This window comes from Episyrphus balteatus, chromosome 1 (genome assembly GCF_945859705.1).
Source record: "Episyrphus balteatus chromosome 1, idEpiBalt1.1, whole genome shotgun sequence".
In the NCBI taxonomy this organism is placed as follows: Eukaryota; Metazoa; Arthropoda; class Insecta; order Diptera; family Syrphidae; genus Episyrphus; species Episyrphus balteatus.
This window is the reverse complement of record NC_079134.1, coordinates 30781831-30795059: the sequence shown is the minus strand read 5'-3', so window position 1 is coordinate 30795059 and position 13229 is coordinate 30781831. Positions and strand designations below refer to the sequence as shown.

The 13229-nt window shown below is 35.6% G+C and overlaps 1 protein-coding gene across 1 annotated transcript; it reads right to left on the bottom strand.

The window, feature by feature from the left end:
* Positions 1–11386: 11386 nt before the first annotated feature.
* LOC129905776 (uncharacterized) lies at positions 11387–12005 on the bottom strand. Its single transcript, XM_055981345.1, has 2 exons — positions 11747–12005; positions 11387–11673 (listed from the first exon to the last, which is right to left on the bottom strand). The coding sequence occupies exons 1-2, from the start codon at positions 11976–11978 to the stop codon at positions 11420–11422; spliced, it is 486 nt and encodes a 161-aa protein (XP_055837320.1). The 5' UTR covers positions 11979–12005; the 3' UTR covers positions 11387–11419.
* Positions 12006–13229: the final 1224 nt, after the last annotated feature.

The following is a 13229-nucleotide window of genomic DNA, read 5'->3' as shown; positions in this document are numbered from 1 at the left end:
GTTTTAAAATCTGCAAAAAAATAAAAAAAAACGATGACCAGGCTGGGAATCGAACTGGAGACTTCAAATCATTAGTCGCCCACCTTACCACCTGAACCAACCTGCCATGAAAATATTGATCGCGATTTTTGTTCTAGTGCTAAGTTGCAAAAAAAATCAACTTTTTAGTCAAATTTTAATAAGATTTTCTCTATAAAATTAATAAGAAATCTCCTTAAAAAAATCTTATTAATCGTTGATTTTAATAAGATTTCCTTATGAAATGTATGGACGGTAAAACAATATGGCAATCTGTTAGTTTTTAGCGGGTCATATTTTTCTCTGTGTGGCATACCAACTTTTTTTTTGAAAAATGTTAAAAAATTTTTATACATAAAAAATTATTTTTTTAAAAAACGGCTCCTACAATTTTCGAAAATTTTTTTCTAAAAATACCTTTTTATACAAGAAATAAAATGGCATATTTGTTTTTTTTTTTTAAGATAATTTAAAATGGAGTTTAATTAATTATAAAAACAGATTTAATTTTTTTATAGGTACTACTTATGAAATTTCTTCAAAATATCAAATTTTAAATTTCTTGAATAAAAAGCTTTAACATTATCAGGGGCGTACACTCCCTTGGGGCAAGCGGGGCCGCGCCCCGGGGCCCCCGACTGACCCCAGGGCCCCCACTGGAGACAATGCAGAGAAGGAAACTGTTATCATAAATTGAGTTACGAAGTAAATTAAAATTTATTTGAATCACTTCGGATACAAGGGAGACAAATTATGTGATGTATAATGTATAATGCATTGGTAGCCACACAATATTATATTGATTTAAAAAAAAGGTTACCCCAGGGGCCCCGAAAAAATAAACTGCTTTTTTAAAAGAAGAATTATAATTTTATCTTAGGGCCCCAAAAAATATTACTTGAAAAATCTTTGCAACCACAAATAATACATTAGGGGCCCCAAAAAAGTAGAAAAAGTTTTGTTAATGACATACCAAATATTACTTCAAGTCAATACATTAAGGGCCCTAAAAAAGCAAGCAAAATTAAATTAAAAAAAATTGTTTTTTAAAATTTAATTACATTTGTTGATGGATTACTAAATATTACATTAGGAGCCCCAAAAAATATGACTTCGGGGCTCCAAAAATATTATATGAAGGGTCCCAAAAAATAATTTTTCAGGAACCCATTAGTTGAGAGACTGTCAAATATTAATTTGGGGGCCCCAAAATCTATTACTAAGGAGTCCAAAAATATTCATCAAATTTTCTGATGGCATGACAAATATTATTTGGGGATCCTAAAAAGCTATTACTTCAGTGGTTCAAAACAATCAAATGGAAAATTAAATATCAATTCAGGGGCCCCAACATAAATACATCTGGGCCTAAAATAAAAACATTACGTTATTGGTGGCTTTCGGAATATTACTTCAGAACAGAGGCCCCAATACCTATTAATTTTATGGCTCAAAAAAAATTATATTATATTTTAATGGCCTCTAAGCACTTAATTTTGAGGCCCCAAAAATAATTTTTCAGGTGCCCCAAAAGAAATAAACTATGTTTGATGATGGAAAATCAAATGTGTAAATATTACTTCAGAACAGAGGCCCCAAGAATTATCAATTCTAAGCTTCAAACATTTTTATTTTAGGGGCCTATAAATATTTAATTTTGGGGCCCCAAAATTAATCTTTCAGGGGCCCCACAATAAAAAAAATTATGTTTGATGATGGAAAATCAAAAAATATACATATTACTTCAGAACAGAGGTCCCAAGAACTATCAATTATACATATTAAATCATTAAAATAAACCTAAAAATAAATAAGCCATACAAAAAAATGTATTTCGTATACGTACTTTTTTTTGTATCTAAGGGGCCCCAAAATTTAGTCTTGCCCCGGGGCCCCGGCGACTCAACGTACGCCACTGAACATTATAGTTACTTTAAGCATAAGAGCAAGTACGTGCGACCCCAGTCGTGCAATTTATTTTATTTGACAGCAGATTTTATGTTTCAATCAGCTGTTCGAAGTCAAAGTGACAGAAGCGCGCTTTGAGTATTTCTCAACGTAACGCGATGACGCGTCTGGCAAAGCGTGATTGTGTTTCTGATTTTAATCTGTAATTTTTAGATTTTTTTAAATTTAAATTGGTGCTTTTTTCTACAACTTGAATTTAAAGATATTTAATGATTAAAAATGCCAATTTGGACTAATATTGTTACAATTTGATTTTAAACTATCGTCTTCAACGAAAAATCATTCCGAAAAATAGTTAATGAGTTGATTTTCGTTGATTTTAAGTTATTTTTTCCCTATCCTATTCCTATCTTTTGATGATATAAGTTTGATTATAGGAATTTTGGAAAAATTTAAATAAAATTCTTCTGTAATTTAATTTGTAGGTAAAGATTAATACAATAATTTCTACGAAATTTCGTATACCTACCAAGTTTATCTAAAATAATTAATTTTTTTTTAAATTGCTTATAAAACAATTTGTTTTTTAAAAAATGGCCGAAACGATTTGGAATTTTTTTGGCTATACTTTTTGAACTGTGTTATTTTTTTTTTATTCAGAGAAAGAATATGTTTTTTTTCAGATATTTTTATAAATTTCAGATAAATTTTAATATAAATAAAATGCACGACTGGGTCGCACGAACTTGCTCTTAGAGTTAAAGTTGCTTAAATTTTTAAGACTTTTTATATAGAAATTTGGAAAAAAAAACAAAATTCGTTTTTGAAAAAAAATAAAATAAAATCTGAAATTAAATTGCCCTCTAAAACAAGTATGCAGTTTTGATTGATATATTAACATGCATTTTTAGAAAAAAAATTTTCAAAATCGTTAGAGCCGTTTTTTTAAAAAACTAATTTTTTATAAATATTTTTTTGGAAAAAAAGTTTTAAAATAAAATTAGTATGCCATTTGGTAGAAATCACTAATCAACATCTAAAAACAAAATTTCAAAAAAGTTCAATGTCCCGTTTTCGAAAATTTGATTTTTCAAAAAAAAATTTTCAAATTTTTTTTTTAAATCCAAAAATTATTTTTTGCAAAATTTTATTTTTGGCTTATATTTAAATTATATAAATTCTTCTTCACAAAAAGTTTCGTTGAAATCGAATAAGCAGTTTCGGAGATAATTGGATTTGAAAAAAACGGTTCTATGGCAGGTATACCGTTAATAATGATTTTCAAACAAAATTTTTCTATTGAAAGATAGACTTTAGCTTGAATGAATGAATGAATGAATGTGTTGTGGGGGAAAGTTGCACTGCGACCTTAAAGGTCTATTGTGCCCCCAAATTTGGCTGCAATTAACTACTTACAGTACAGTCTCCAGTTTGATACTTTTTAGGTATTTTATTAACTGGAGTATTTCTATCGACGGTAGATCTTTACTTGTTACCTGGTGCTGGCCCAGGTATCTGTGTCGATTGTGCATTAGTGCTTCACAGTTGCCCAGTATGTGTTCTGGTGTCTCTTCATTATTGTTGCAGAATCTACAGGTGGCACTGTCTGCCAGGCCAATGTTGTTGAGGTGTTTTCTCAGCTTGCAGTGGCCTGTAAGGATCCCTGTTATTATTCTCAGGTTGTTTCTACTCAGGTTAATGCAGGTTTTAAATCTTTTTTGGTTGTAATTCCCAAGTAGTGATTTCGCCTGTCTGAGTTTAGGAGTCTCTTTCCAAATTTTAGTTCGTTTGGCCTCCTCATCGGTTTTTATCATTTGTTTGATCGTGCTGTCTCCAATTCCGCAATATGGTTCTGGGCCCATAAGAGGTGCGGTTGCACCTGCTTTTGTTAAGGAGTCTGCTACTTCGTTCCCTTGTACTCCAACATGTCCGGGAACCCAGTACAGTGTTATTTTATTTGCCTTGCCAAGCTCGTTCAGCTTCTTCACACATTCCCATACGAGTTTGGAGTTGATGGCGTATGAGTTTATAGCTTTAAGTGCGGCCTGGCTATCAGACATGATGGCAATGTTTTGGTTTTTGTATTTTCTTTCGAGATTACGTTCTGCGCATTTATCTATGGCGTTGATTTCCGCTTGAAAAATGCTAGGAAACTGTCCCATTGGAGTGGAAAATTTTGGTTCTAGGCCCAAATATTCCTGCTCCAGTTCCATCAGCTGTTCTCGATCCATCAGTGTACCACTTGATGGCGTTTGCATTGAAAGTGTAGTTCGTGGATTCACTTACCCACTTTGCCTTGCTACTAAACTGTGTTTGAAAGTTTTTCTCAAAATTGTATTTCTTGATCATGCAATCTCTTGGGATGTCAAGGAGGTTTTTAACTGTGGTGTTCGATATTGAGTCCCTTTCTTTGAGACCAATACTCTTGCCCGTACCAGTTCCCTCTTTTGCAAATCTCAAGATTGTTCCGTTAGCAGTACTACTTATTACTTCATGGAGTGGTGTTAAGTGGAGGATGACTTCCATTGCTGCTGTAGGGCAAGTTCTCATTGAGCCAGTAATGCATAAGCAGGCCAATCTTTGAACTTTGTTTAATGTCTTTTTAGTTGTAACTAGTTCGGTTCTTTTGTGCCAAACAACCGCACCGTAGGTGATAATGGGTCTCACCATCATGGTATACATCCACCTTAGGATATTTGGTTTGCACCCCCATGATTTATTATTATTATTTCTAAGTGTTTATTCCAGAGGAGTTTACTGTCTAGTGTGATACCTAGATATTTTACCTCGCTCTTTAGTTCAATGACCTTACCAGCTAGCTGGATAGGTCTGATATGAGGCAAAAGCCGTTTCCTTGTGAATGGTACAATTGTAGTTTTTAGCCCCAAAATTAAACACCATTTACTTGTAGCTGAAAGTCCTCTTTGGATGATATCGCAAAGGGTCTCCTCGAACTTCCCGTAGGCGGTTATTACAATATCGTCAGCAAAACCAAGACATCGAATACCCAGGGATGTAAGATGTTCCAGGCCATCCACTAAAAGGCTCCACAGCAAGGGTGATAAAACCCCTCCCTGTGGACATCCTCTTGTTGTGATAATTTTCTGTGTTGTTACACCTGTAGTTGCCTCTGCCGTTCTTGTGCTCAACATTTTCTCTATCCATTTTGTAATGGTGGCCGGAACACACTTTCTTACAAGAGCCTTAGATACTGATTCATGAGAGGTGTTATCGAAGGCCCCCTCTATATCTAGGAAGGCGCATAGTGCAGTTTCTTTAACATTTAATGCTTTTTGTACGGTGTTCGTTAATTCGTATAGAGCAGTTTCAGTTGACTTACCTGAATGACTTTGGATGGGTTGTATCCTTCTTCCCTATTTTGGGAATGAAAATTACTTTAGCTCTTCTCCACAGACTTGGTATATACCCAAGTGCTACGCTGCTTCGCAGAATGCTAATTAGCTGTGGCATTAATTCTTCTTTACCTCTTTGTAGAAGTGCGGGAAAGATGCCATCCACTCCGGGTGACTTGAAGGGTTGAAAGGTATTTATTGCCCATTCAATCCTATTTCCTGAACAGATAGTTGAAGCTATCTTCCAGTCTTCACGATTAGGCATAGGAGGTATTCTCTCTATTTGGAGGCCTATCAGTGGAGAGCTTCCCGGAAAATGAGTGTTTAGTAACAGTGTTGACTTTTGCTCTTCGTTTTCAGTAAAACTGCCGTCCGGTTTACGCAGAGCTAGCGATTTTATAGTTTTTTCTTTTGCTAGTGCTTTATGCAGTCTTGCTGCAGCAGGAGTAGAGGAGATACTCTCACAGAAGGTCCTAAAACTGTTTCTTTTGACTCTTCTTATTTCTTTGCTGTAGTTAGTCAGTTCTGTCCTGTACTGATTCCACTCTCCGGTTCGTTTCGCCTCATTAAAGAGTTTTCTTACACTGGATCTTAGTTTTGACAGATTTTTGTTCCACCAAGGTGCATCTTTCTGTCTTTTCATGGGCTTTATAGGGCAACTGAGTTCGAACGCCTCATTTATTGCCCCACTGACCTCATTAACTATTTGCTCCAACTCATAGTGACTTGTTGTCGTTCTAGCTGGACCAATTTGTTCAAGGTTGCTCTTTAGAGCAGTTTTGTAGATATTCCAGTTCGTTTTTCTTGAATTTCTTCCAGAGGTATTCTCTGTTTGAAGACCTTCAAGGTTAAACGTTATTATTCTATGATCAGACAGTGAGGGTTCGTTGGAAACTTTCCAATCCCTTATTAAGCTGCTTACATTCGGGGTTCCGAATGTCAAGTCTAACACTTCGTTTCTAGTTCTAGTTACAAAAGTTGGGGTATTCCCTACATTGAATGTATCTAGATTTTTTTCGATAATAAAATTTAAAAGGTACTCACCCCTTTGATTAATATCGGAACTACCCCACGTTGTATGGTGAGCGTTGGCGTCGCATCCAACCAACAACGGTAGTTTTTTATTGTTGCAGTAGTCAACCAGCTTCTGTACTTCAGCAGGCGGTATGTCGTCATCATCACCCGCAAAGTATGCTGCAGCTACAACCATCGTGCAGGGATTGTCCTCGATGTATATCTGGGCTTGTATTGGAACAAGGTCCCGCGTCATAAATTCTGAAAGACATATAAAATTTATATTATTTCTGATCATTATGCATGTTCTGGGCGAGGTGCTTCTCGTGTCCCATATTAAATTGGAGTCCTTACTTGTTAGGCCCCTTACTTGACCCCCGTTAATCCAGGGTTCTTGGATCAGCACTAACCCCAGGTTATCCGCCGTGAATTTCCTTGCTATGACAGCCGAAGCCGCTTTAGCATGGTGGACGTTAACTTGGGCTAGCCTGGCACTGATCCCGCGTCCGGTCATTTTGCTTACAGAATCGGGGCGAATGCCCCTTCATCTGCAAGCAGATGTTCTTCCTCCTCTTCAGTTGGAAGCGCTTCATCCGGGCTCACTCGTAACGGAGAGAGGTCCATGCCCTCATCCTCACCGTTCCCTGAGCCTTTCTCCATCTCGGCATCTTGGTTTACCTGTACTACTGGAATACTTGGAGGGGGTGGTGGTGGTGGTGGTGGTGGTGGTGGTGGTGGTAAGGGAATAGGATTTATTGGATGGGGGGTTTTTGGGGTTTGGTTGGTGGTTGGAGGTTGGTCTGTGGAGTCAGAGGTAGTTGGGTCATTACCTTGATGGTGTGTGTTTGCCTCTACATTATTTTTCCTGAGGCCAGTTATGGGGATTTTCCCGAACTTAAAATGCAGTTCATGACCTGCATTTGTAATGGTTTTGGCAGAGTTGGTGTCGATCTTTGCCACCAGTAGTTTGCCTTTGCCTTCCGCCTTGCTCTTGATGATTTTCCATGCTTTAACACAAAGTCCATCATTTTGAGCTTCAATCAGGGCTAAAGATTTCTGGTCCTCCTGATCCTTACTTCTTGGAAGGAACATAGTTATGGTATGCAACTTGGGAATGTTTTCTCCCAAGCATGCCACCAGAGCAGTGCCCTTCCAAGTGCTAAGTCTTGCGGCTTTCTCTTTAAGCCAGTCCGCTGTTTGTTGACCAGCACAGTCTACAACGAGCAGGCCTGTTTTAAAGTGAATCCCGTTAAACTGTAGCTTATGTTTCCAGCCTAAAGACACTTCCTCAATGATCGCCTCCTCGAGTGCTGTCAGTTCATCGGTACCAAGAGTTGCGTCAGGATATTCTTTTGGTAGAATAGCTATCCTTACGCTTTTGGTGGTATTGGCGTACGACAGTGGTCTCTTGCTAGTGTTCAGCGCGGTGTTTGATCCCGCTTCTGCTGAGTTGCCCAATCTTGGTTTTTTCACCTCTTGCCTTTGGGGAGGGGTAATATGGTGATTTTTCCTCTTACCTTGTCCCTGGCTTTTGAGGGACTCAGCTAAAAGCTCAGCTCTCCTTTCCTCCACCCTCCTTTTGGCTTCTTCAGGGGTTTTCCCTTCCGCCAAAAGATCGAGGTATCGCCTTGTAGCTGCTCCACTTAGACCCTTCCTGAAGGGATCATCCAGGCCACCTGGTTCGCCCCGTTTCGGAAGAACTCTATCTTTTGCCTTCTGGCTTCTGCTTGGCTTCTTTTGGCATTTTTCGGAAGCTGATTTTGAGGATGGGGTGTTCCTATCCCTGGTGCCATCTTTGGCTTTGGCTACATCTCTAGATCGCCTGGGAGGTGTTCTCTCTTGGCGAGTAGAGGATGTAGTTCGAGTAGCATTTTCTCTTCGTCTAGGAGGTGTTCTCCTTCGACTTGAAGTAGATGCTTCTCTTCTATCTGCCCGGTTTCGTACGTCCCTAGGAGGTATTCTCCTGTGGTCCTTACTACTTCTCGGTCTCGAATCGTCTCCATGAAGATTTCTCTCCATCCGATCCGCAATTTCATTCGCGGTGGCATCCCGCTCAATGAGGAATTTTTTATAGTTTTTGTTGTTGTTATATTTTTTTGACATATAAATCCCACGAGTAGCTAGAGAAAGGTAGGTCCGCCATATTAGAGCTCCGCATAATATGGTAAGGTCTTGGTTACACTTTGATTCGACCCGGTTTCAAAGAGGCACCGTTAGAATACAGCCGGATACCCCTGGCTGCAAACCATCCAATAGGCACGGTTACATAACACCCTGGATTAGGGGTGGCAGTTCTTAGTCGTAACTCTTCAAAATCACTGTCAATTTAGATTGCTCCAAATCAACAGGTCAGTTGAATCTTTGAAACTCCAGCCTATGCACCACGCCAAGGTGACTGCCGCGCAAAGGAGACTAGACTTTAGCTTAAAACTAACATTTGAATTTTTTAAACAAAATCGTTAGAGCCGTTTTCGAGATATTTCAATTTTACTAAAATCGGTATATGACAAGTACCGTTATTTTTGGTCCAAAAAAATTTATTCCAAAAACCCCTCTGGAGAGTTGCCAAATAACGCTACATATCAAGTTTGACATTAATCGGTCCATCCGTTTAGGCTGTAGCTCCTTATACAGACAGACAGACAGACTGACAGACAGACTGACAGACTGACAGACTGACAGACTGACAGACTGACAGACTGACAGACTGACAGACTGACAGACTGACAGACTGACAGACTGACAGACTGACAGACTGACAGACTGACAGACTGACAGACTGACAGACTGACAGACAGACAGACGGACTTCCGGGACCCACTTTTTTGGCATTGTCTACCATCGTAATGTCATGGAAAAATGTTATCTCAACTTTTTTTTTTTGTACGAATGCATAACTTGATATATAGTACCTATATCGCAAGTAAAAATTGATGCAATTGCTCGAAGAAGGCAATTTTACCATGTTTATGGGAAGATAATACAGTACTAACCTCATAAAACAAAAATTGAAAAAAACTGAATTCTCAAAGGAACATATTGGTATGCTTCTTTCATTCAAAAACAAAGTTTTATGGACCACATTCTAATTTCTATCTCAATGATCCGGGAAACTAAAAGGAACTGTTAAATCTCCGTAAAAATTTGGTCAAGTTTGTTCCAGAAGCGAAAAGCACAACAACATGTCCAGGGGCGTACGTCGAGTTGCCGGGGCCCCGGGGCAAGACTAAATTTTTGGGCTTCTTTGATATTAGGGGCCCCTTTGATATCGAAAATAAGAACAAATAATAAAGTACGTATAGGCATACGCCCTGCATTTTTTTTGGTGGGAGCCCCTGATGTATGATTTGTTGGTCTCTAAGATTATTCAAGTAACATTTTTTTTTTCAAACAAAACGATTTTTTTTGGGGCCCCTGAGGTAGTTTTTTTTTTAAGATGAAATATTATGTGGCTGGCTACCAATTCAGTATGCATTGCAATGAAGAATAAAATTTGTTTCTCTTGTGTCCGAAGTGGTACATGTCAAATATGTTATATTTTTGCCTCGTTACTTTTATAATAACTTGACTTCTCTGCATTGTCTCCAGTCGGGGCCCTGGCGTGTCGGGGGCCCCGGGGCACCACCCTGCTTGCCCCAATGGTGTGTACGCCCCTGAACATGTCCCTTTGAGAATTCAATTTTTTTTCGATTTTTGTTTTATGAGTTAAATACTGTATTATCTTAGCATAAACATATTAAAATTGTCTTCTTCGAGCTCAATGCAAAGGGTACTTTTGCTAACAAAGTTTTTGATGAAAGAATGGCATTTCCAAATTCAGACTTTTTGGAGTCAATCCGCGATAAAGTGAATTCTTCAAAATGCTTCAATTTTTTTAAGTGCATTTTTTTCATTTTTTGTCCATTTGAGGTAAATTTTGAATAGTATAATTATATTTTTGTGTTTGTATATTTGGTAAATTTTAGTTTCCCGCGATAAATTCAGTTCTCCACAGATTTTTTAACAGAAACACAGAAATTATGACTTGCAACAGAAGATGCACTAATTTCAATGTTAAGTTCCTCGGTTTTTCCCAATTTTTTACAAATCGGGGCCTTAACAAGTCTGTCAGTTGTATACGTGCTTGAAACACGTAAAATGCATTACCTTACCTTACCAACGTTGAAAAAGAACGTTTGTCAAAATACTTTTTTCCCTCAAAAATTAGTACTTTTTATACAAAAAATGCAGCCTCGAAGCATAATACCAACTATATGACTGACATTGACCATCATGAGATTCACCATAATATACTTAATAAATAACCGTCAACTTCCTTATTTTATGTTTAACCGTTACAGATTATTCTCATCAGTTAGAAAAATGTTCATTTTGTCAAAATACTTTACCAATTTCCAATTTGTAACAATTTTTTCCCATTTTTTGTGGTACTTATTCCGAATTTCATCGTTTAAAAAAAAAAAAAACACCCTTTCACTCAAGATAGTTTTGTAGACTTTATGGATTCTTAATTCTTATACCAACCAAAACATTTACACCACGTTTTAAAAATTAATAAAATTTAAGTCAGCTGTTATGATACCTTCCTCACACACAACTCAACCCATCAAAAAAACACCCTTTCACCAAAAACATTTTTAAGAACTTTTTGAATTCCTTGTCTCTGCTTAATCTTAAGCCTTCATCCTGAATTTTATCAGTGTAGCATGTTTTTAAAATGTGTTTCGATTATATTCTACCTGTTGAAGTAAAAAAAAACAAGCACCCTTGTTTTTAATCGGCAATAATAACAATATGAATATTCGACAAATACAATTTCAGTATATTTTTGACCTTCACCCCCTCTTTCTTGTCCGCGAAAAAAAACCCTTACAATTAACTTTTTTTTTATAGATAGACTTTTTTTATCCTTGGTTCTTATCCTAAAAGCAAACTTTTTCCCAAGTTTCATGACTGTAACAATTTTTTTTTGATATTGGTTGATTTTATGTAGGTACTATTTTACGTGTATTCTATAAATAAAGTTGTTTTAATTTCTCTTCAAATAGCTAATTAAAATATATTTTATTTAATGCTCAATAAAAAACTTATAATTTCATTTAAGGTGACACATTTTTTTATTGTCACTAATATCCATAGATTTTGAAATTATACTTAAACCAAGTTGTGCTCTTAGCATCTACCAAAATCCTAATATTACGCTCCTTGACACCTCCTGATGTAATATAGGCGTGTCCATCGCTAGAACTTTGTTCAACATCGATTTCCACATAAGTTATGAGAGCTCCTTGTCCATAAGATGGATAATTTAAATGTAGCTGAAATGTTTGTGGTGAACTAGAGGATTTATATCCACCACCTGAAGAAACAAGGTAATCTCCTGATGGAAGGAAATACAATTTTTTTATGAATCAAAATTTTTGAAAAAAATTATTTTATTAATTAAATCTTACTTGATGGATCTCGATTGCCAAAAGTGTAATGAACTGGTATTCTGATATTACTACGAGGACTCAGTGGAATTAGACCAGAATCTTTTAGAACTGTGTCAAGATCATCGAAAGCTATTACTTCGACAACAGTGGAAGTGTTGAATGTATCAAATTGAACTGGTGGAAATGCAATTGCTGTTGAAGCAGCAAATGCTAGAACGAAAAATACACTTGGCACAAGTGAAGATAACATTTTGATTGTTTTGGAAACAAGTGAATTGAAAGCTATTTATATGATTGTAGTAACATGGTTTTAGTTAAAACATCTTAAGTACTATTTGTTTTAAGTTCCTAAACAAGTTTAATATTATTGTAAACTGAATGATTATATCAACAAGAATTTAGTTGTAAGAATTTAATTAATTACTGTTTATTCATTGCATGTTTATTTGAAGTACCTATGACAATAATTAACAAATGAAATTTTTTTCAATGTAAAAATAAATAGTATTGAGGTATTTTTGCAAAAGAATAATAAATTGTGTAGGTCAAAACATGGACGCTATCAAAATTATTTGTAGGAAGGTGCTTCGAAAAAATTTGTATGTATTTTTGTGGAAACGTCGGTAATTAAATATACTTTATGGATTAAAAACTGCCGAAAGACTTTTGTGAATAAAACCAATTTTTTGTTTGTTTGTTTGGTATGCAATATTGTAGCAATGAAACTTAAATAAAACCAAAACTTAAAAAAAAAAGATTCAATGTTACATTTTCAGAAATTTAATTTTTCAATTTGTTTTTTTTTTTTTTTTTTTATCCAAAAATTTAATTTATTTCACAATTTTATTTTCGATTTTTATTTATAACTATGTATATAAATGCTTTTTTACAAAAGAAAAATTTCAGATTAAATCAGTTGTTTGGGATAAATTTAGATTTGAAAAAAAATAAAAAAAATAAAAATAAAATGTACGACTGGTCGCACGTACTTGCTCTTGTAGCTCAAAGTATCGTTATCTTAAATATATATTGAAAATTAAAAATTTTTTTTAAATTTCGAAAGGTATAAAATTTTTTCAATTTTTTTTTTTAAACTTTTTTTAATTTTGTTCTTACATTTTATACTTCAAAGTTATTTTTTAATATCTATCTGTAAATTTTGAATAAATTTTTCGTATGCTTTGATAAAATATATGAACCTAAAAAAGATATGTCAGTTTATGGAAAAAACGGTAACTTAATATTTCCGTTCTATTTTTGAAAAAAAAAAAAAAACTAAAAACGCAGTTTTGATGCAATCGGTAACACTTTTAAGCACACCAAATTTAATCGAAATCATTTGAGCCGTTTTCAAAAAAATTGCAATACCTCGAGAATGGTATAGGGAGATATTAAAAAATAAAAACAAAAAAAATGGGTCTAGAAAATACGCAAAAATCATTTCTAACAAGGAAATCCATTAATCCTTTTAGGCCCTAGCTCGATGAACAGATGGAAGCAA